Below are 22,150 nucleotides of genomic sequence, written 5' to 3' on the forward strand. Positions count from 1 at the left end.
GCCATAGAAGGATGGCTCTGGAAATAGCTGTGCTGCGCTACAGTAGGGAATGAGAGCTCTGGAGCAGCTGGGGCTCTGCCGTGCTTCTTACTGCCATCCTGAGATCCATGGGATTTCTTTCAAGATCTCAAGAGAGCACTGTATTTGGAGGGCCATGCCCCTTACCTGTTTCTCTCTCATTCTTTGGAATGATTAGGAGGAAGTTCATGGAGTTTGCTGGCGGCTGCACAGATTTTCATGCATAGGGAAGCATCTGGCCCACAGCCTCAATGGAGAACATTTTTGCTGCTCTAATCTTGATGGAAAAGCAGTTAGAGATGGCGGAAAGAATTTAGGGGTTTTATTGACGCACCTGAGGGAAAAGAACCATTCTGCTTACGTACTTTCAGAAACACCTGTGTGTGAAAGTAATGAGTGCGTGACAAGGGAAAAAGTCGACAAAGGTACTAAGAAGGCTGGGGGAGGGGTCAGGTGAGCAACAGAATTTCCTGTTTTCAGCATCTTTAGACATCCTGCTTTCCTTGTGGCTGTATTGTATGCTGGTCCATTCCAACAATCAGAGCTGAATGGGGGGTTGTGCTAAAGGCTAGGTAGACTACACATCTGTGACTCATGTGCAACTGTATTTACAGTTTGCAGCATCATTGTAGCCGGGCTTGTCCCAGGATATTAGCGAGACAAGATGAGTGATGTAATATCTTTTATTGGACCAACTTCTGTTGGTGAAAGAGACAAGCTTTCCAGCTACACAGAGCTCCTCTTCAGTAACAGCTTTGACTGTCATCTATGGAAAACAGGGAGCAGTCACATTTTAGCCTGTGTTTATCTGTGATGTTGGCACAGTAAATTGTACATGTAATATCCAAAATATTAGTGGAAGAAGCAAGTGACAAGCTGCGCTTTAAAATGGGTAACGCCTGGTGTGAGTGGGAACTGGAACCAAAGCTAACTTGTCTTTCTTCAGCTAGATCTTTTTAAGATGATGTGAGCACACCACCCCAAACAAACCCTAAAGTGAGGGTTGCAAGCAACTGTTTCTTCTTTTGAAAATAATCCACTTGAGGCTGGTTTCTTAGCTCTAGTTCGTTCCATTTAAATACTTCATCATAATGTAATTAGCTTTGCCTGGGTTAGTCATGCACTTCTAGAAGCACAGTTATTCCTCTTTTTAATTATCACAGCCCTGGATGTTATATTTTTCTACATTTCCTAGCTAGATTCACTTTTCCATAGCATTCTAGAATATGAATTATTTGGGCAGATTTCTGTTTCTTTTAAAACCAGTACTAAAGGATACTTCCGCACCATGGTGCACTATAGAAAAGAAAGGTACTGAACTTCGTATCCAGGGGCCAGCAGTAATCTAGCTCCAGTTCTGGGAAGGGGAAAGGTTGGAAAGTTTGCACAGCCAGCAGTGATACCTACTGCAGAGGGGGAATTTCTAGGCAGATCTGTGATCCTATCCCCCCTGCACGACGGAATGGCTGTGCTTATGTGTTGGACAGGAGTAGCAAGGCAACCTTCCCCCTGCCCCTAGCTATACAGTAAAACCAGCAATGAGCGACACCCTCATGGGAATTAGCAAAAGTGGTCGCTGGTAAGAAGTGGTCTGTCTTCAAAGGCTTGCACACCGGAGAGTGGTGGCTGCTGGCCAGGCACCTAGCTCTCAAGGCAGTGCCGCTGCCAGCAATATTGTGCAGAAGTGAGAAAGATCCATTTCTCCTACAGGTTTGTTTTTATGGTGGGAATAACAAAACATGGTCACTGGCCGCAGGTGACAGGTCATCGCTCTTCACATTTTCTTCACAGTTAAATTATAGGGGGAAAATGTTCCATGGCCTCTGCAAGTAGTCATTCGTGACAGGTGATCTCTCTTCAGAGGTGGTCGCTAAGGCGGGTTTTACTGGACCATACTTTTCATAACACTTACAGGCACTGCCACCTCCATTGCTTCCTACCCCCAGCATGGGTCAGCTTGCGAAAGCCATAACTGAGCCCTTAGTCTCTCAGTATTAATAGTGACTTTCAGTACTGATATCTAGTGAGCTTTGCTGAGAACTGATAAATTATTTCAGTGTTCAAGCACTAAATTCTGCCCTCTGATACTGCACGAAGGCCCAATCCAACACCCATTAAATGTAATGGAAAGACTGATTGATTTTAAATGGGTGTTGGCCAGGGTTTCTAAACCCCAATTCAGTAAAGCACTTAGGCACATGCTTCATTTTAAGCGCATCCTTAAATCCAACAGATTCAATAAGATTTAAACACAGGCTTATCTTTAAGCATGTACTTACGTGCTTCAATTAATCAGGGTTAAATTACATAAGACATTTGAATGCCAAAAGCTGAGCTATTTTTGAGTGATATACATCATCAAACAAAGGCAAATACTTTTTTTGTAAAAGTGAGAAGGCACTGGAAACTGAACAGGTTCCTAACTTTGAAATCATTTGCTTGAACTGAAAAGAAAAGAAAAGTCTGCCAGTATAAGACAGACATTTCTGGCCAAAAGAATGGTATTCTGTGTATGCCAAAGTTAGACAAAGTCAAAAATCACATTTGATAATAGGTTGCAAGTTTAACTGTTTACAGATTATGAAGCCAGAGTGGATAACTGTGATCATCTAATCTGATCTCTTGTATAACACAAGGCATAGGACTTCTCTGAATTAATTTCAGTTTGAACTAGAACATGTGGTTTAGAAAAACATCTAATACACAGATGTTGGCCGTATAATATCACAGTCTGTCTCAGCGTCTAGCACAAAAGGCTAAGATCCATGACAAACCACTGTGACACTAAAGTAGAAATTCAGATCAGCTTTAAACACACAGGGTGAAAACATCACCCTTTTTTGTGACCCTTTTCTGTTTGCTTCCCATGAACCTTTGAATTCCACCGTAATCAGTGTTTGCAGAAATCAAATTTCAATATCATATGTATTTGTGCTGGAAGTGCTTACATATTAATCAGCAGTGTGCCCTGGTTGTCAAGAAGGCTAATGGCATATTGGGCTGCATTAGGAGGGGCATTGCCAGCAGGTCACGGGAAGTGATTATTCCCCTCTATTCGGCATTGGTGAGGCCGCATTTAGAATATTGTGTCCAGTTTTGGGCCCCCCACTACAAAAAGGATGTGGACAAGTTGGAGAGAGTGCAGCGGAGGGCAACCAAAATGATTAGGGGGCTGGAGCACAGGACTTATGAGGAGAGGCTGAGGGAACTGGGCTTGTTTAGTCTGCAAAAGAGAAGAGTGAGGGGGGATTTGATAGCGGCCTTTAACTACCTGAAAGGGGGTTCCAGGGAGGATGGGGCTAGGCTGTTCTTGGTGGTGGCAGATGACCGAACAAGGAGCAACGGTCTCAAGTTGCAGGGCGGGAGGTCTAAGTTGGACATTAGGAAAAAGTTTTTTACTAGGAGGGTGGTGAAGCATTGGAATGGGTTACCTAGGGAGGTGGTGGAATCTCCATCCTCAGAGGTTTTTAAGGTGAGGCTTGACAAAGCCCTGGCTGGGATGATATAACTGAGGTTAGTCCTGCTTTGAGCAGGGGGTTGGACTAGATGACCTCCTGAGGTCCCTTCCAACTCTAATATTCTATGATTCTATGATTCTAACAGAAACAATACTATTTGACTTCTCTGACCAGTCATGACTAAGCACCCAGTTTGACCTTTAAATATCAAGTATTAAATGTGCATAGTGAATTATTCACAATTCATCCATTGAGCAAAAGAAGGGGAAAAAAGATGAACAGACATAAATAATGAGGAAATCACAATCTGTTTGAAGACATTCATCAGATAAATGTATCACACAGTCTTCATTGCAAAATTTTTTGTGAATCTCAATTTTTAAGTATTGTCCTGAAGCAAAAGCTCAGATCTGAACATCTCTGAATGGCGTGTGCTTAGGAATTCAATGCTGAATCCACCTCTGAATTCCACAGATGGCCCAATCTCTATAATGGGGCAAACAAAAACCTCAGATTGAAAACTGCCTGGAATCTGGAATAGTGAGACACGTCTAAACCCATCTCTAATTCTTATGCAGGATGGGCATTTAAAATAGTCTTTCTTCTAACTTGTGTTTGAGATTCTTATCCAACAAAAGCGATGAATGAATCTCACAAATTAAACTGCTAGGGCCCCAATCTGGCAATGAGAACTATGGTGTCCACATGGAATTGATTGCAGGATTGGGACCGTACTGCTTTGGGGAAGGGGTAGAGTGAAATGAACTAGAAGGACGAGAGAGAGATACGTCACAGGTATCTTGAAGGCTTTCATACTCTAAATATCTGCCATTTGACATCATTTCTGTGACTTTGTTTATCATGTTGCAATCCCAAGAAGGCAGAAACTACCACAAGAATGCTGAGAATTTTGTTTTGGCCTATTTTAAGAAAATGCCCTTACTGGACACTGCTAATTCCTGTTTGTCCTGCCAAGACTCCCCAATGCTCAGAGGTGTGAGCTGAAACATTGGTGACTAGAGGATGCAGTTCCAGATTTATTTCTCCTTTCTTTTCAGACCCTTACACTACACTAATATCTCCTGCAGTGGCTAATAAATGAGCAGAGCCTCAACTCTGGAAGTAGGGCCAGGGACAGGACTCTGGAGTGTGGGGCTGGAGACCTGGATTCTGTTCCTAACACTGTCATTGTGCAACCCTGGTCATGTTACTTTCCCCTCTCTGTGCTTCTGTTCCCCCCCCCCCGCATCATTTGTCTATCTTGTGTTCTGAGATGGTAAACTTGCTGGGGCAAGACTGATCTCTCTTTTTGTGGTTGTACAGCACCTAACACAAGGGGACCTCAGTCTTGATTGGGGCTTCTAGGTGCTGCCATAATCATCATTTCTGCTGTGTACATCTGTCCTGCGGAACGCAATCAAAGTTCAACCATTCTGACTACACAGAGATGGCAGCCTCCTTCCTGTGAGTCAGGCAGTATTCCAGCTCCTCCAGGTTCATAAGGGTTGATTCGAATAGGTCCCGCTCTCACTGAAGTCAGAAAGAGTAGAATCAGGTCCATAAAGTAGTCATATTACAAGATTGTATTGCTGCCATGGTAATTAATGTCTGTTTACACTAAACTCCATGGTTCAAATGGGAAGGAGTTCTGTTTTGTTTTTTATTCTGTGTCCTTTGCCTTTCAGGACAGAGCCTAGATGGTGTCTAGAGCATGGGACCATGGAATGGAAGGTGACGACTCCTTTTGGCCTTGCTGGTAACTGTTTCTTCCCTTGCTGCTTGAGAACAATGCCTAAATCTAGATTGCATTGCACTGGAGCAATAGGTACAGCTGGATACCAAAGGCCAGCAGAAGCAGGTGAGGAACGAGAAAAGGGAAAGCGGGGTAAAAGAAATGTACAGCTCCTTGAGTGCCTGCCCTGTCACTGGTACCTCACAGCAATGCCTCTTGGGCCTAAATTGCAAACTCAGTTTCCTTTCCTACTTACTTTCCAAGGCAGTTTGCTTGGAGCAGTTAGGTGGAGGGACAGAAGCCACATAAAGGTAGGGAGAGGTGCTCAGAGGATGAGCAGAGGAGAGTGAATTGGAGAAGGTAAAGTGAGGAGGGAGAGGGAGCCTACGGAAAGTGTGCCCAAGATTGTGTGTGTGAGTGTGCGTGCACATGTGCACACTCTGGTCTTCAGAAGGCAATTTTGGGAGTGACTAATTTGTGAATTGGGTTGATTTCTGCTTGCACTGTGCACTAATCAAAGCTGAGGCGTGCTGAGCTGGAGGGGATGCAGGGACACCAACCTGCCTCCTGCTGACAGTGTGATTTTCAAAATGCATCCACTTGATTGGTTACTAGCAGAGCGCAAAGGCCATGCCTCCAGCATATCAGATTACCATATGCAAATGGTCCAAACCAGGCGGAGGCTACACAGGTTTGTGCAGGCGACCCACCCTCAATTCCTTTGCAAAGTCCCACAAAAAAAACTGAAGCAGAGGAGAAGGAGGGCGGATAGCGGAGCAACCACAGTTACTACACAGGGTAAGTAACCTTTTTCTTCTTCTCCGAATAGTGTCTCTATGCATGCTCCACGTCAGGTGACTCCTCAGCGGTATCCCCGGGGGAGGAGGGTGTGTCGGATTTTGGGTTGAGAACTGAAGACAGAATCTCATTGCCAACTGCTGCGTCGGATCTAAATGCATAGGCCAGGGCACAGTGCTTGGAGAAGGTATGTATTGGAGACCATATAGCAGCTCTGCAGACCTCAGTTGCAGGCACATCTGTTGATGCAACCTCATAGAGTGTGACAACACACTGCAAGGAGGTCAAATGCTGGCTGTATCATAACATGAAATAATGCACCCACAGATCCACCTCAATAGCCTCTGGGTGGAGACTGTGGATTCTTTAGATCTGACTGCAACGGAAACAAGCAGTCTAGAAGATGTCCAAAATAATTTGGTCCTAGCTAGATAGAAGGCCAATGATCACCTGAAATTTAAGATATGAAAGGAAGCCTCCTGTTGAGAATTATGTGGTTTCAGGAAAAAAACAGCAAATGAATGGACTGATTAAGATGAAACTTGGATGATACCTTAGGTAGGAATTTAAGATGTGGAAGTAAGGAAACCTGATCCTTGAAGAATACTGTGAAAGAATGGTCTGCCATTAAGGTCTCAATTTTTCCAACTCTTCTGGCTGATGTGATGGCTAACAAAAAGGCCATCTTCATAGACAGGTTAAGTAAGAAGCAGGTCGCCATAGGTTCAAAGAGAGGTCTTGTGAGATGTCTGAAAACTAGGTTGAGATCCCAAGCCAGGTGGGAGCCTTTCATTTGAGCAGAAAGGTTCCCTAAGCTTTTGATGAACTTTAGAGTTGTTGAGGGAGAGAACACTGAGAATTCTTCTATTGCGGAATGAAAGGCTGTTTCAGGGCCAAGGAAACCCCTGACTGAGCTGGTTGATAATCCTGTTTTCTTCAATTCCAGCAGGTAATCCAGAATAACAGAGTGAGGAAGAGTTGGGTACAAATCACTGGAGTTCAAGCCAATGGCTAAATCTTTTCCACACTTGAAAGTAAATATTTAGGGTCGATTCTTTCTTAGTGTTTAATAACACCTCTCATAGCACCGCAGAACAGGAAGACTCTAGCTCCATGAACCATTGAGGAGCCACCTCATTAGGTGGAGAACTTCTATGTTGGAATGAAACAATCAACCAGTGTCTTGGGAAAGGAGATGAGGTATGATTGGAAGCTTGATTGCTGGACAGAAGAACAGGTGAAATAGGTAAGGGTATCACGCTTATCTCAGCCAAGTTGGGACTATTAGACTAACCCTGGCTTTGTCCTGTCTGATTTTGTTCCTCACTCTCAGTATTAGAGCTTTTGGAGTAAACACATAGAACTGACCCTTCATCCAAGGTAGGAAGAAGGACGGCATAGACCACCTCTTAAGCTGAACATTTCCTGTTCATGGAGATGACGAAGAGGTCCACTTTTGGAAATCCCTGAGTTTGAAATATGTTTTGGAGGGTCCAAGAGTCCAACTCCCATTCGTATTCCTGGGAGAAGTGTCTGTTGAGACCACCGTCTGTGGTGTTTTGAATACCCGGGAAGTGGACTGCCAAAATGTGTATATAATGGATTATGCACCAGATCCACAACTTTATTGCTTTGGCACAAAGAAAAGTGGAACTTGCTCCTCCTTGCTGGTTGATAAAAACATGCAGGCCACATTTACCATGTGAGCCTGATTGACTTGTCCCTGATGAGAGGCAGAAAATGAAAATAGGCATTCCTGATTGCTCTGAGTTCCAACAGGTTGATATAGAAACTTGTGTTAAAGACAGGGTTCTTGTATGGCTAAGTAAGGAAGCCCTGCACTGAGATAGAAGAAACTGAAGGGAGGTGTCTATCATCATCCTTGACATCATCTAGTGAAGGAGCCCCAGCCAAAAAGGGTGGTGAATTTGGCGGTACTGGAGACAAATGGGAATCCAGTGACTGAGTGGATCTTGGTACCAAGAGGACTTAGTACCCATAAGCAGGGGAGATTTTGGGTAATCTGTCACCAATACATCCTCTGCGTGTCTAAGTTCTGGTGATAACAAATGGAGAGGCGGTACTGACACGACAGTGTGTTTGTCTCTAGATATAGACAATACTGAATATTTAGAGTTCTTTGAGTGGGTGCCAAGGGGTCAGGCACTTAGGCTTGCACGGTACTGAGGAACCCATTGGAGGAGGTACTGATGGTAAAGCTGAGCCCAACAGTACTGGTCTGGAGTAATGTTTCTCCTTGCTTTCTTGGTCACGTACACATGGTACTGAGGCTTAGTTGGAGCCGTGTTTGCTCTTGGAATAACTTTGGAGCATTCCAGCCTTGCCGGCACTGGATGAGTCCTTTGCATATACAATACTGAGCCAAGAGGTTGAAGCTTCTGATGCCGTCAACCTACTGGGAGACTTTTAGAAACAGGCTCCTTATTGAGAGTCAGAGCTTCTCTTCCTAGGACCCTTCAAGGAGGTCTCTGGAGTCAACTTGTGGAGCTGAGCCGATGCTGAAGGGGCACTGGATCTACTGGGAGACTGGTGTATGGGGGAAGGCCTCCTGACCTGGCTTTGAAGTGCGGAAAAGGTAGCGCTCCATCATTAGTAGCCTCAGTTTAATCTTCTGGCTCTTCCTCACCCTAGACTGAAGGGCCAGTGAGAAGTTACACTTCTGAGGGCAGCGAAGGAACTTGGAGTGGCCGTTGCTAACCAGGATGGCTTCCTGGCAAGTGACGAAGCATTTGAACCCTGGTGAGCCGGGCATGCCTTTCCAAGGGAGGGTAGAGGAACAAAACTGACCCTCTCAACTACTAAACTAAAGTAATTTAACTAATTAACTAGAAAACTATCTAAAACTAAACTAGCAACTAGGAGAAAAAGCTTTTAGCTGAGGCATGCTCAAGGTGGACAATCTAAAGCTCCATCTCAGGCCATGATGGCTGAGAAGGAACTGAGGGTGTTTCACCCATGCAGCCCTACATAGCCTAGGTGCGGGGTCATGGGGCTGCGTAAGGAGCATGAGAGGGCTGAATGGATACAGCAGTCAAAGGCATGTGAGGTGCACATGCATCTGAAGTTGAGCATCCAGAGACACACATCCTGAAGAAGAATCTGGAGAAGTTCTACAGGAAGTTAGGCAAACTAGGCAGCAACATACAGCAAAAGCCCAAAAGCAGTTGGCACGCCCGACAAAATTGGTAGCAAAGGCCCAGCATGACTGACTTCATGAAGGAATCTGTCAGAGCACGGACTTCCTTAGTGGTGTCACTGAGTCAGCTGCTCACCCAGTACCTGAGACTGACACATTCGTCTCCAATGCCTCAGATGCACAGGGAGCCTAGTGAGATATCTTGGGTTTGTGGTGACAACACGTGCTGCATCCTGTACATCATCCCCTCCATCAACCACCTTTACCTTTGTCACCGACACCAGATGTGGGCCAGATCAGTGTCCCTGCCCAGTCTGCCAAATAATAAGGGTATGTCACAGCACTTGATTGGTGAGGTACAACCTTTGGAAGCTTCAAAGCCACTCACTGAAAGGCAGTGGAGAAATAAAGCGGGACCCTCTGCTCTCCTTCTCTGTTCTTTCCCATTGCATTTCCCTTTTCTTTCTGTACCTTGCTCGTTTTCATGATATGTGTCTAATCTGCAACACTCTCTTGTCTGGGTTTTCTTTTACTGATCTTTTCCTCCATCAGCAGAAGCCTCAGCTGTTCTCTCTATGCAGCCTCCTCAGTGCTGCCCTGGTACTAGAGATGACCCTGAAAGAGGACCTAACAATTTAGGTGTGCCCTGAAAATGCCTACATTTCAGGCCACACAATCTGCTTAGCTATCTCCCTGCCCAGTTTGCTCTTACACTACACCTAACTCTCAAAACACAAGAATCAGGTGTGCACATTTTAGGCACACAAATCCCCTCTGTGCCTTGACACCCCTTTGCAAATTAATTATGCACCCTGTTAAATACTTATTTGGCCACTTAGCCAAGTCAGCTTAATGGACTTAGAAATTCCTGTCAGGATGTTATAAGGTTTATACACAGAGACACATTTTTGTTTGTTGCTGATGTTCATACCCACAAAACATATGCCCTGCAAAAGACTCATTAATGTATGTCTATATTCTGGCATGCAGCAATTCTGTACACAGATAGAATCACGTGCAAGCTGCATAATGCGTCTGTGTATGTGTACATATCGATCACTGCTGGGTAAAGAGACATACTCACAAAAACATGAGGTCTTTGACCCATCCGACCATTGCCAGTTTCATGAGAGAAATCGTGATTGGTGAGAAAATGTCTAGCCCACTGTCTGCAGGCTGAGCATAAGTTTCTAATGGGTGCTTACATGCAGTACCTGCCCAAAGGATTCAATTGTTCAAGGCAAAATTTTGCTCTCATTACAAACATGTGAAACCAAAGTAAGTTGATTCAAGCAGATGAATTTACTCTGAATGGAACAACTGTGGGAGCAGGAATTGCCTTCCAAAGTATAGGAAAAAATAGTAAAAATAGTGTAAGATGATTAACTAGACACCTAGAGAGCTTAACGAGGTTGAGAAAAGGGAGACTGGCAAGTCAGGGATCTGGAAAACCAAAACAATATAGGAATGGTCGCTTCAAATCTAGAGGAAATAGATGGCAATGCACCGAAGGTCAACTCCTGGCCAACACCTCCTTGCTACTGTATTCATCCTACATTCGCACTTCTGATCAATCAGGGCATACTAAAGAACTTCGCTCAAAATGCACATTTCCCCTTTTAAACTGGACCCTTTTCTTATATATTTTGTTGTGAGCATTTCAACTCTTACCAATGCACATTATATTAAAAGAACATGACACTCATCACTTGGAAAAAGTGAATTCACATAACAAGGGAGCCCGATATTCAAAATGAAAATTATGTCCCCAATTTAGCCCTTACACGTTTAGGCACTTGAATGCCTTTTTCCCATAGGTGTCTAAATGCAGCTAAAATCTGGATCTACAATGTGCAGTGCCTGAAATGAAAACTTTTCTGAGTAATGTTGAGAATTATCAGCACCAATATTTATAGATGCTGCAACTATGGGTGTAGGGGGTGATGTTGCACCCTCTGAGCTGAAGTGGTTTCCATCATATACAGGGTTTACAGTTTGGTTCAATAGCTTTCAGCATCCCCACTACACAAATTGTTCCAGCCTCCTGCCAGTATTCCCAAACTCTCAGTTAGAAGCTGCAAAGTCTCCCAAGTACCATTGTCTGCTGAATCTATTTTATTTCCCTATCTCAAGAACAAATATCCTCATCTGAAGACCTCTTAGGACATCCATTTGTGGATGAAAATGAAGAAAAAGAAAGCATATAATATTAATCTGGCAGGATGGAGCTGAGCAAATTCTTGTTTTAAAGATGATATACTATACATTCCATGAGAGTGAAGCCATCTGGGTAGAACTGTATTAAGGAATTATAACAAGATTGCAACTTCCATAGCAACTAAATGCTTGTTCCTCTTGCCCAGCAGTGCAGATCACTGTGCAAGAAGATGTCTGACTGACAAGTCTGGGAGTGTGGGGAGCTGCTATTTGATGTACTGGAAGATCAAAGTTGTACCGCATGAACACTTTCAAGATGTCACTTGATCTCTACTCTTGTCAAAACTTCAAGAACCCTATGTGCCCTAAGATCTCATGGACTGCTCTCCTTCTCAATATTATTTTTCCAACATTGTCTGATCTTTATTCTTCTTAGTTTTAATTATGCCTTTTGTGACTCACCTATTTCCCAATCCAAAACCTTTTATGCTTTTGTCCATCGTAGCAACAGAAGCACATATTGCTTTTAACTCACTTGAGAGATCCACAGTATTCATGTCAGCCCAGACCCATGCTACAGGCCACCGGGAAACCCAAAGTGGGCTAGACTGACTGCTTGCCTTTGGCAGTGTGTGAGCTCCATTCTTTGTATCAGAGCGATGTGAGACATAGTGTTGTCTTCCTCCACACAGAACTTCCTTCCCTGTTGAACAATCAAGGCTTGAAATTACCAAAAGCAGTTAAAAGAAGTTAGATCTCCACCCAAAAACAAACAAACTGTAGTGAAAAAGCAGGGGGGAGGATCCTCAGCCATTTCAATCCACTCATCTAATCCCCCAACAACTTTTATTAAAGCTATGAAGGCTTTCACCAAAATGGACGAAGCCAGTCAGTTCTACAGCTGTTCCAGGTATGTACCAGCTATTTGATTTCCATTGTCTCATGCTATCAGTCAGGCCATGGCATCTGCTCGTATTTTGTTGGCACTGGCAGTACTTTCAACTTAGAACCTCCTCTAATGTACAGGCAAATCGGTAAGTGTCCTATGCCAGATCTTCTCAATGCTGTCTTCCCAGTTCAAACTTTGTAAGGTGATTTCAACTTCCTGCATCTAAAATGGATAACAGAATTGTGAATTTAATCACAGGGTGATAGAACTTGTAAAGATATAGATAGAGACAAATCTAACTTGCCTAAGACAAGTAAGTAGTCCCCATGAAATCAGTGCTGGTGGGCGGTTTCAGAATAATTTTACACTTTATGGAATAGAGGCACAGTGAAGTGACTTGTCTAAGATCACACAATAAGTGAGTGACAGACCCAGGAATAGATTCCTGAGCACTCTGCTCTGTCCACTAGACAACACTTAGCAAAATCTGTCCAATTATTAATATTAATATAATGCAAAGGAACCATCTTTAATTTAAATCCTTGCCATAGGAATGCTCATGCTTCAAGGTATTCTAAACGGTTTAAAATTCCCATAACAATTTTCAGGCCCCAGAAAATGCCATTTTCCATACCTCTTTCTTACATAGCAATAGATTATAGCAATGATCCCACTCAGTAACATCCCAGTGCCAATTCCCACTGCAATATAATGCTCATAAGAATTATGTGCATAAGAACTTAATGTCAAGTGTTCACATCTTTCTCCATTATAACCTGTCAGGCACCTAAAAAGAAAAAAAAAACACAAGAGTATTCGGAAAATCTTAACTTGAAACCGTAAGATACATATTACTTTTGACTGATTTTAAACAATTTACAATTAAAACATGGAAGTAAACTAAATTGGGACGAGCAGATTCTTTTGTGCGGTCAAACCGCTTGGTGTCAGAAAACTGCTGGATCTCTGGAGCTGAGAATTCTTCCAGAGAGAGAGTGTAGTGAGAAAACATTGTGCTTTGGTGATACCTAGCTGTTGTAATAGCCATTGGGGCTGTAGTGAGCCAATAATAGCAACAGGAAGCCCAGAAGTATGTCAGGGCTGAATTTGATGTAGAACCACTCAGAATCAGGAATCTGTAGTTAGTGCATTTATGGCCCCTGCATTTATGGCCCCTGCTCAGCAGTCAAACAATGGGCACAGCTGGAAATCTAACCCTTCAGCGTCAGATTTCAGCTGGATGCTGTAGTTCTGAGTTCAGAATTTGCCAAAAGCAGCTTTCAAGCGCCGTTTCTTCTGCTTTCGCTTTCTCCAGCAAGAGGATGACGTTGTCACAGCTTTAATTAATTAGCTTTGTTAATAGAGAACCTAAAGCTACGTGGCGCCTAGCTTGAAGCATGTGAGTAGGTCCCATTGGCTTCAGTGGGGCTACTCAGATGTTAAATAAAATGTTAAAGCTATGCCTGTGTACAGAGCAGATTACAGGTCAGGATAATAATTATATGTAACATACACAGAAAAAAAATATAAACTTGTCTACTTCTCCAAGGGTGTGTATTTAAAAAATGCAATTGATTTACCTGCATATGGGTTTCCTGAGTTCACTATGAAGAGCACAGAGGCCATTAATACAATAACTGTGGTGTTCTTCAAGACAAGATTGCATAAACTTCAGAAGCATAGGTTCTTTTGGGTAGTCTATTGGAAAAGATGTGGGGGGAGAAGGAAAAGTTACATTTGAAGAAATCCCATTGTTTGCAGAAACTGATCACATCATTTTTAAAAGAACAGCCATTTACAAGTCATTGGATCCATTTAATGTGATGTAAAAACTGCAGACTAATAGAGACATGGCTAATTAAAACAGAACAGAGATACCGGACACCTTAGCACAGAGCTTTTTCAAACACCAGTTTTAAATACATGATTTCCTCTTAACATATGTGCAAAAGTTTAATGAATAGGCTAGGTTCACTCCAAGTTAATGTCAGTATTGCACAGTCTGAAACCAAGCAGGATAGGTGCACAAGAGGATTAGCAGGTTCAGAGAGCTGTAATTTACCCTGCTGTCAGCCAGTACTTCTGAAGTGATTAATTTTTAATGAAAAGGACAAAACACCATTACTTTAAGGCAGCTTGCCCACAGTTTGTTCCCAACAACAGCAGCTATTTTCCCTCTCTTCCCCTGGTAAATGGTACAAATCAGGACAATTTACTTGGATTGTGGATAGAACACAGCCAATGGCCAACAACAGTATTGGGTCATGGGATGGGGGTGTGTGGTGGGGTATAGGAAGGGAAGGCTCAAAGGCTTGAGAGTTGAGGAAATCATTTGTTTGAACAGGCGTTCTGACTGCAGGAGTTACTGATTGGGTGGAGTGTCCAGTCAATGCTTGTTATTTCAGGGGATTGTTTTAGACATAGCTGAGTGAGTTCTTACCTGAATATTTGACAACACTGGCTTTCAGTCGTGACCGCAGGAAAAGCAAAAACATGCAGGACAACAACAATGCAGTTTCAAAGTAACTAAAGTGTGGTATTGGTCTTTTGGCAAGTGAAAAGCTTCCCTCTGACTAAGTACTGAAACAATGCTCCAACATGGTGCTTATGCATTCAGAGGTGTCGTCAGAGATCTAAGCCCAACGTCTTGTCCTGACCACTTGTGGTCCCTGACGATCCCATGACACATTTCTCATGCGTAACAATATTAACCCCCCATTTCCTGACCAAATTCCATTCTGCATTGGTACATTCCTCCATGCCCTCAGTTGGGTGAGCTCTTCCTCTTCTCCTAATCTATATGGCTCTGTGGGTACGTCTACACTGCAATTAGAAATCCACAGCTGGCCAGGCTGGGGCTTGTGTGGCGCAAGCTTCAGGGCTGTTTAATTGCAATGTAGACGATCCAGGCTCAGGTTACAGCCCAAGCTCTGAGACCCTCCCACCTCACAGTGTCCTAGAGCCTGAGCCCCAGCCTGAGCCTGAAGATCTACACTGCAGTTAAACAGCCCCTTAGCCTGAGTCCCATGAGCCAAGTCAGTTGGCCCTGGCCAGCTGCACATGTCCAATCGCAGTATAGAAGCACCTTGTGTCACTCTTTAGCAACTCTTGTGACTGACTCAGAGGGTAATGCTGACAGACTCTGGAGAGAGCAGATTCCAGCTTTGCTAGCCAAGAGGACAGTCAGCACAGAACTAGATCTTGGAGGATAGGTTAAAGGAGAAAAATGAAGTGAAGAATATACTCAGGTCTCTAAAAGGGGCTTGCATGACTCAGCCCTGTGGGAAAAAACATCTTGTAAGACAAAAGTCAGAAATAATACTAACTTGCAAGTACAATATTTGGAACCATAAGCACAAGTAACTGAGACATTCATGCTTTCCTTCTCCACTTCCTTGTGTACATACATTCATGCACTAACTCACACAAACCACAACAACAGAGCACAAGAGCAAACACACAGTGTTACAAGAAAGTTAAGCTCTGCCTTTTATTTTGATTTGCATGTACTGCCATTATACTGGGCATGTAGGATTGTTCTCCTAAATATTTCTCTTAAATCCATGGTTAACGATTAAAATAAATTAAAAATATAGAATTAAAATTTACTAATCTACATAGAAAAAAACCACAAGATCTGCAGCTGTCAGAATAAAACTAATATTTTCACTCTGCATAAAAAAAAAAGAAAAAAGAAAAACCCTTCCTGATTTTGTGTTTAGATACCGCTTTAAATTGCCAGAAGGTGGCAGCATTCCATTTTCATAGGATGAAAAGTACAAAATAGCTATATCAGACTTAATATCGTTATTCTAAATAAATTTAAAACAGGAACGAAAACATGCCTAGAAACTGTTGGAGAGAAAAATCTTGTAAGTCAGGGGGATGGTCCTACAGGAATTCTTCACACACACAAAGCCCTTGCTGACATCGGTGGGAGTTTTGTCTAAGCAAGGGCTGCAAGCTCAGATCTCACATCCAGACACAAAAATTAAAAGTACTAACTACTGTAACACTACAATTTAAGAGTAGTTACATTCAAATGAATTATAAAATCTGAAACTAAAAGAAAAAAAACTTTTTTCTAAGCAGATACTGAGACTATTAAACTAATTTAAATATCATATTATCCACCTAGACACTGGATAAGCTGTTTAAAGAGCACATAATGATACTGAATTTTGCAAAGCATTTTGTGATCTACAATGAAAAGCGTCATATAAGAACCAGGTATTAGTACCAGTTTGCCCTTTAATTCATGTGAAGAATAAAAATATGCAGTATAAGCAGGCATCTGGATGGGTGTTTGCCACATGTAAGTCATCAAAAGTGATGAATTTGACCTGATCTGACATTAAATCAAAATAATGGATAGCTGAAGGATTGGTCATGACAAAACTGAGAAATTTTACAGTCTGACACAGAATGACAGAGCTGCTATAAAAGAAAAACGAAGTGTATATGCTATTTAATTTCCATATGTACCAGCACACACACACACACACACACACACACACACACACACATACACTGTGAGTCCACGTGTGCACGTGAACACACATACGTACTCGCACACACACATAAAATATCCAAAAAACATCATGAGTGCCAGCGAGAGGTAGATTTGTCTAAATAAACTACAATGCCCAGCTTCAGCTCCAGACCACAATGCCCTTAATAGAAATTACATCAGCCAGAGATCCATCATTTATTTTGCATTAACTCTGACGCATATTGCCCCTTTTCTGAGAAGATGAGAACTAATCATCCCCAGGGTTCCTGGTAAATACATCAAAGAACTCATCTGACTGCAATACAGCAGCTGATCCATCAGGATGCTATTTGGAGTAGGCTGTGTAATGAGTTGGCAAGAAGTGATGGGCCTGCACAGGTTCCTTTCCCTGCATTTGATACCAAAGACGAGAGTAGCATATTCACCCTCAGTTGATGGCAATAAGGTGCTGACGATGAGTATGTAGATTTTCATCCATCCAGCTCTTCTAACTCTCTCCCAGCACCAGCAGGGGTTTGGGTCCCCCTCACCCCACTAATAGTAAAACAAGACCCTGCATCTCTAATTCCTTCCTCCTGAACTTTGGAAGGTGTCCCCTCAAGCAGGAGGAAATTCTCATATTCCCTATCATCTTCCAGGCAGCTGCCAGCCCAACCTCTTTTCTCTCCATGGTATTTCTTTTGTCTCAATGACCTTGCCACTAAAGGTGACACCCACCTCTCCCCACCGTTTGCAGCTGAGGATGACTGTATATGACATGCAGACTAGGGAAGAAGGAAGGTTCCTGGGATGGAACTCTGCTCACGCTTGCCTTTCGTTGGCCAGATACCCACCATTTCTCTCACACAGCACCTGCTTGTGGATCCACAATCCCACAAGGTATTGCCATTTCCCAACCGGCATTCACCTGGGACTTAATTAATTTCCTAACGGTTTGTTATTAACATGCTTTGGTTATGAGCTTCCTTAATTCACTATTTAATTACTGTTCCACCTTCCTAGAAATGGAAGCTGCAAGAATGGAGTGAAGGGATGTGGCCAGTTCCACAGATGATTCTTTAAGCTCTTCCTCCCACCCCAAAATCCTGTTCTCTGGCTTTTAAAGAGTGACATTTTGTAGAGGACCCACTTATATCTGCCAAACCAAGTGTGCAAGTGCCTGCATTTGTGAGCAGTTGCTACAGCTGTGAGAGTCAATGTCCTGCTGACTGTGCAAATAGCATTTTATATCCATAACGACAGCAAGGGCCAATGGAGGTGCTACAGCTGCACGCATGGCTTCGTTCATGCACGCGAACCTCTCATTTGTCAAAATCTGGCCCATAATCAATTTTCTCTCTCTAATACAAATGGTATTTCAGACAGCTAGGCTACTCAACAAATCACAACGTAAATGTCTACAGCAATGTGACAAAAAAGAGGACCATTTTTTCCTCTTTGTCCAACCCTGGAAGAACACCCATGTCACAGAGAAACACTCTAAGCCAGATCACGGGCTCCATCTACATTGATAAAGGAAAGGACTATACTTGCAAAACAGGACAAAAATGATTCTGAATGTCTTTCAGTACTACTTTTTGCATACTACTATGACTGTCATGTGACTATGACTAAGACCAGTCAACAGACTGTTAAGATGACCTAACATTAATAGACTACATAAGTAGATTTTAAAATTAAAACAAAATAGTTGAAAATCCAAGACTTGAGTTCAAGATTCCTTGTTTCCCTATCAACAAGTAATTACATTGCTAATACCTAAGGTAGCAATGTAATTCTTTCTTGTAGGAGAAACACAAAGCTCTGTACTCAGGTCTTGGCAGCCTTTCAAGTTCACCTTGAAGCAGATGTATAATGAACAGAAAAAAGAAAAAGAACAAAAGGACACCATCAACTAACAACTGTAGAGGTTTTGGCAATCAAAAACTACATAACAAAAAATAAAGAAGTTATCCAGTAACAGTGATGAGACTCATTAGTTTTAATGTATTGGTGTATCAGCTGCATTCTCACTTGATGTACATGAAAATTTAGATTTCAGAAATAGCTGCTGATAGTTAGAAGCTGAATAGTGGTTAAAGTTGTCAGAAATGACTTTCAGAGAGTGCACAGAATCTACAGTATCTGGTTATAAAATACTTTAAAAAACCTGCATCACTTGGGATAAGGAGCCTTTCACTTCTCGGTCTCTGGTTCACTTCTGATCCAGATGGGTAGTGACTGAATGTTGCTGTCACTGAGGGCTCTTTTCTGAGGCCTATTTGAAATGAGGAGGTGGTCTCAAAAAGAATTTCCTTGTAGAGAAATGTTCGCATTACAATAAACATTACCATTTGACTAAATGACAATCACATTAAGATTAGTTATCAATTCAGCTACAATTCAGCTATATAGGATTTTTTTTTCAGTCTACAAATGCTTATTTTGGACAATACAGAGCAGAGAAGAAATACCTTCTGTGTTGTTTTTTGCCCAGCTATTCCGTAAGTCTGTGGTTAGCGACGAAACAGTAATAGCTGCCTCTTCGCCCAGTGCTACCATTGCTGTATAATGCAAAGACATATTGGCTTAGACAGGAAAACACTTCTGCATGCAGCTTATTTCATCTGTACAAATGTGTCCATTGAATGGACTTCTGAATTAATAAACTGAAATAATGAGGGTTTCTTTTTATTATGTTCTTGCCTTTTTGAACTCCTATTGTCACAGCTTAGTTATGACTGTGGAGAACAGAAAACAAGCTACTGTTTGTATAGTCTCAGAATACATATCCATGCTGTTATAAATCTTATTGTAATTACTTTATATTGTATACAATACAGTTAACTAATTTTGTTTCTGAATTCCTATGAGCTCTCTGGATTTATTTTCTACTGCTTATTACAGAAAATATGAGTGAACTTTCCTTAAACAAATGTATAAATACAAAACCTATGTCTATAAGACACCAATAAAACCCCCAATAAACCTACCTTTTAGCAAAATATATATTAGCGTTCCAAATGCCATATCTAGCAGCAAATTAACAGCGTTTTCCTCTCTCCTTTCCAGACAGCTGGGTTGTTCTGCTTGTCTGTGCTCGTGTGTCTTTCTTGCACTTATATACCATGAAGCGTCATCTGCTGTTCTTACCAATCCAAAAAAATGTGCATCTGGCAACAACCTAAAGCCTCGAGGCAACCACACATTGGTTTAGGAAACTACCATTATCTAACAATCTGTTTGGGTTTTCTTTTGAAACACCAGTTTCCTATTACCTGTGGGCATAATTGTGCATGCAAGGACACTGTTTTATGGAGAAACCTGGTATTTGTCAAAGCAGAGTAACAAGATGTAGTGAAGCGGAAGTTAATGATGCTAAATATACGTACTACTTATAAATGTGAGGTATTGTCTGTGTGGTTTGTATTTTGGGAGGCTTATATAATTCCTAGAGAGGAAGGATGGGTGAGTGGTTAAGGCGCTAGCTGAGGACTTGGAAGATACAGATCTCACTTAAACTGATGGAAGTGCTAACCACCTCTCATTCAGGCCAAATAAGGGAGCAATGAAATGCCCCTTTGTTTAGTGACAGATGAAACAATGGGAGACTACCATCCAAGGTACTGGCTGCATATAAGGCCTGGGCAGAGACTGAATTATGCAAGCCAAGGGGTTTCTTTGAAACGGATTGAAAATGCAGGGGCTGGGACATTCATTGGTTGGAGCTATGTGGGCCAGAAGCAGAGAGCCTGAAAAAAGGCAGAGAATAACTGATAGCATGGCCTTGGGAGAAAACCAAGACAGCTTCTCTTTGGGCCGAGTACTGGCTGGGAAGGTAGTCTTAGAAATTGAGTCTTCCTGTTTGTTTCTACTGTGTGCAGAGAAACAGGACTCAGTTTACATTCTTTGTAAATAAACAGGATTGCACTGACGAACATACCTCCCTCATATTACCTTTTGCTCTTCCTAATGAAAACAATCCTGCAAGGCCCTGCATATTGGCTAACAGCTCAGGCCAAAAGGGCAACAGGAGCCATATAAGTACCTAAGACAGAGGAGATACCTGGAAGATAGTACAAGATCGGTTACATTTCTATTAGCGTTTACAATTAGGACTTGTCCCTCCCGGGTTCACGATTTAATCAGATGTACTGAAATACGGCGGGCCCTGATCCAGCAAAGCACTTATACATGCAAGTATTCCCATTGCTCCTAACTCTCGCACATTGTAATGCTCACAGAACGTTTACAGTCACTTTCACTTTCTCAAGAGAGAGCTAGCATGAGGTACTAACATTTCACAATGTAAGTACGCTGTAGCACATGCCCTGCCCGTGTCCCACTGTGTCATGTTATTCCCAGGTGTTGTGTTCCTCTCAGTGACCCATGGAATTAGATCCAGGAGCTTCACTTGGCAGGATGGAAATGCGTGCTAGCTTTGCCCATTCTAATTCACTCTCCTGTATTAGAGCCAGTAGGTTTTTACCTCCTTCAGGTGTACTGAGTCCCTGTACACCTGCACATTCATGGGAGGCAGCTTGTGCTTTATGCCTAGGTAGGTAGCCCTTGCCAATAAATCACAATTCAGGAGGATAGCTGGATCAAGTGAGCTTTGCTTTCTATATCCATCCATCCACATACATGCACAATGGGAACTTAACTATACTAGTATCTACAATGTGGCTTCTTCATTATCAGAAGAGCAGGATGTGGTGTACCTGTGGGAAGGCTCAACATTTCAGGCTGGTCCATTGCCATTGCATTACTAATGGGGAGCTTGTACCTGGATTAGATCTGAACAGTGGACACCCAGGTCTCAGCACACCAGTGTTTGCTGGAGCTTTCCCAGGGCAATGACAAGACAACTCTCCAGCGCTCCATGACAGAGTACATCACCAGTATACACAGGTTTGGAGCAGATTTGAAAATGACTTGTAGTCTGGTACAGGTTTGATTACTTTCATTCAATGGTTGTGACCAATTAGTCGCCATTCCATGTTCGACTTTATTTTTAGCCTAGCACTCAGCAATGAGATGGGGGGTGAGAGAGAGATTAATCAAGCTGTGTAGTGAATAATATCTATTTCTAAAATATAAACCGATCTATTTACCAAAGTTTAAGTGACATATGATGTAAGGAAAGCTATGGCAAAATACCATAGTAGTTATTTTACCAAAAATACAATGGCTATTTTAGTTACAAGAAGGAAAATGAATACCAGTTTTAGACAACTGTACACAGTTAAGGACTGTAATAACAAATAACTAGCAACAAATCTGCACAAAGAGTAATTTAAAAAAGCCAATATTTCAAATATCTCATTTAAAGGATTATATGCCAATGAATTAATTTTATATCTCTTCATTCACTGACTTACTGACAAACAGGTTCAATAGAATTCTATCCTTATATCTTGAGCCTGCAAACACTTATGTGTGTGCTTAA

The 22,150-nt window shown here is 42.3% G+C and overlaps 2 protein-coding genes across 2 annotated transcripts in view; both read right to left on the minus strand.

Annotated features, from left to right (window-relative positions):
• Positions 1 to 12,109: 12,109 nt before the first annotated feature.
• EPGN (epithelial mitogen) lies at positions 12,110 to 19,703 on the minus strand. Its single transcript, XM_067557365.1, has 5 exons — positions 19,176 to 19,703; positions 18,872 to 18,979; positions 13,790 to 13,907; positions 12,844 to 12,996; positions 12,110 to 12,431 (listed from the first exon to the last, which is right to left on the minus strand). The coding sequence occupies exons 1-5, from the start codon at positions 19,282 to 19,284 to the stop codon at positions 12,398 to 12,400; spliced, it is 522 nt and encodes a 173-aa protein (XP_067413466.1). The 5' UTR covers positions 19,285 to 19,703; the 3' UTR covers positions 12,110 to 12,397.
• MTHFD2L (methylenetetrahydrofolate dehydrogenase (NADP+ dependent) 2 like) overlaps positions 12,982 to 22,150 on the minus strand; it is a 77,913-nt gene continuing 68,744 nt past the window's right edge. Inside the window, exons 8-10 of the transcript XR_010921562.1 lie at positions 19,176 to 19,265; positions 13,790 to 13,907; positions 12,982 to 12,996 (exon numbers count right to left, since the gene is read on the minus strand). The gene's annotated coding sequence lies outside the window, so the exon portion shown is untranslated. The remainder of the gene's footprint in view (positions 12,997 to 13,789; positions 13,908 to 19,175; positions 19,266 to 22,150) is intronic.

Source organism: Emydura macquarii, unplaced genomic scaffold (genome assembly GCF_026122565.2).
Source record: "Emydura macquarii macquarii isolate MOO-44397 ecotype Brisbane River unplaced genomic scaffold, CSIRO-AGI_Emac_v2 contig_1790, whole genome shotgun sequence".
Taxonomy (NCBI): Eukaryota; Metazoa; Chordata; order Testudines; family Chelidae; genus Emydura; species Emydura macquarii.

Bases quoted from the DNA above. Each gene is read 5' to 3' on its own strand.
- EPGN (XM_067557365.1), bottom strand. From the start codon at position 19,284: ATGTCTTTGCATTATACAGCAATGGTAGCACTGGGCGAAGAGGCAGCT. The intron at 18,980-19,175 runs GTATTTCTTCTC...CATTTCAAATAG, and splicing joins GGCAAAAAACAACACAGAAG to GCCTCAGAAAAGAGCCCTCA. The intron at 12,432-12,843 runs GTATGGAAAATG...TATCCATTTTAG, and splicing joins TATTGCTATGTAAGAAAGAG to ATGCAGGAAGTTGAAATCAC.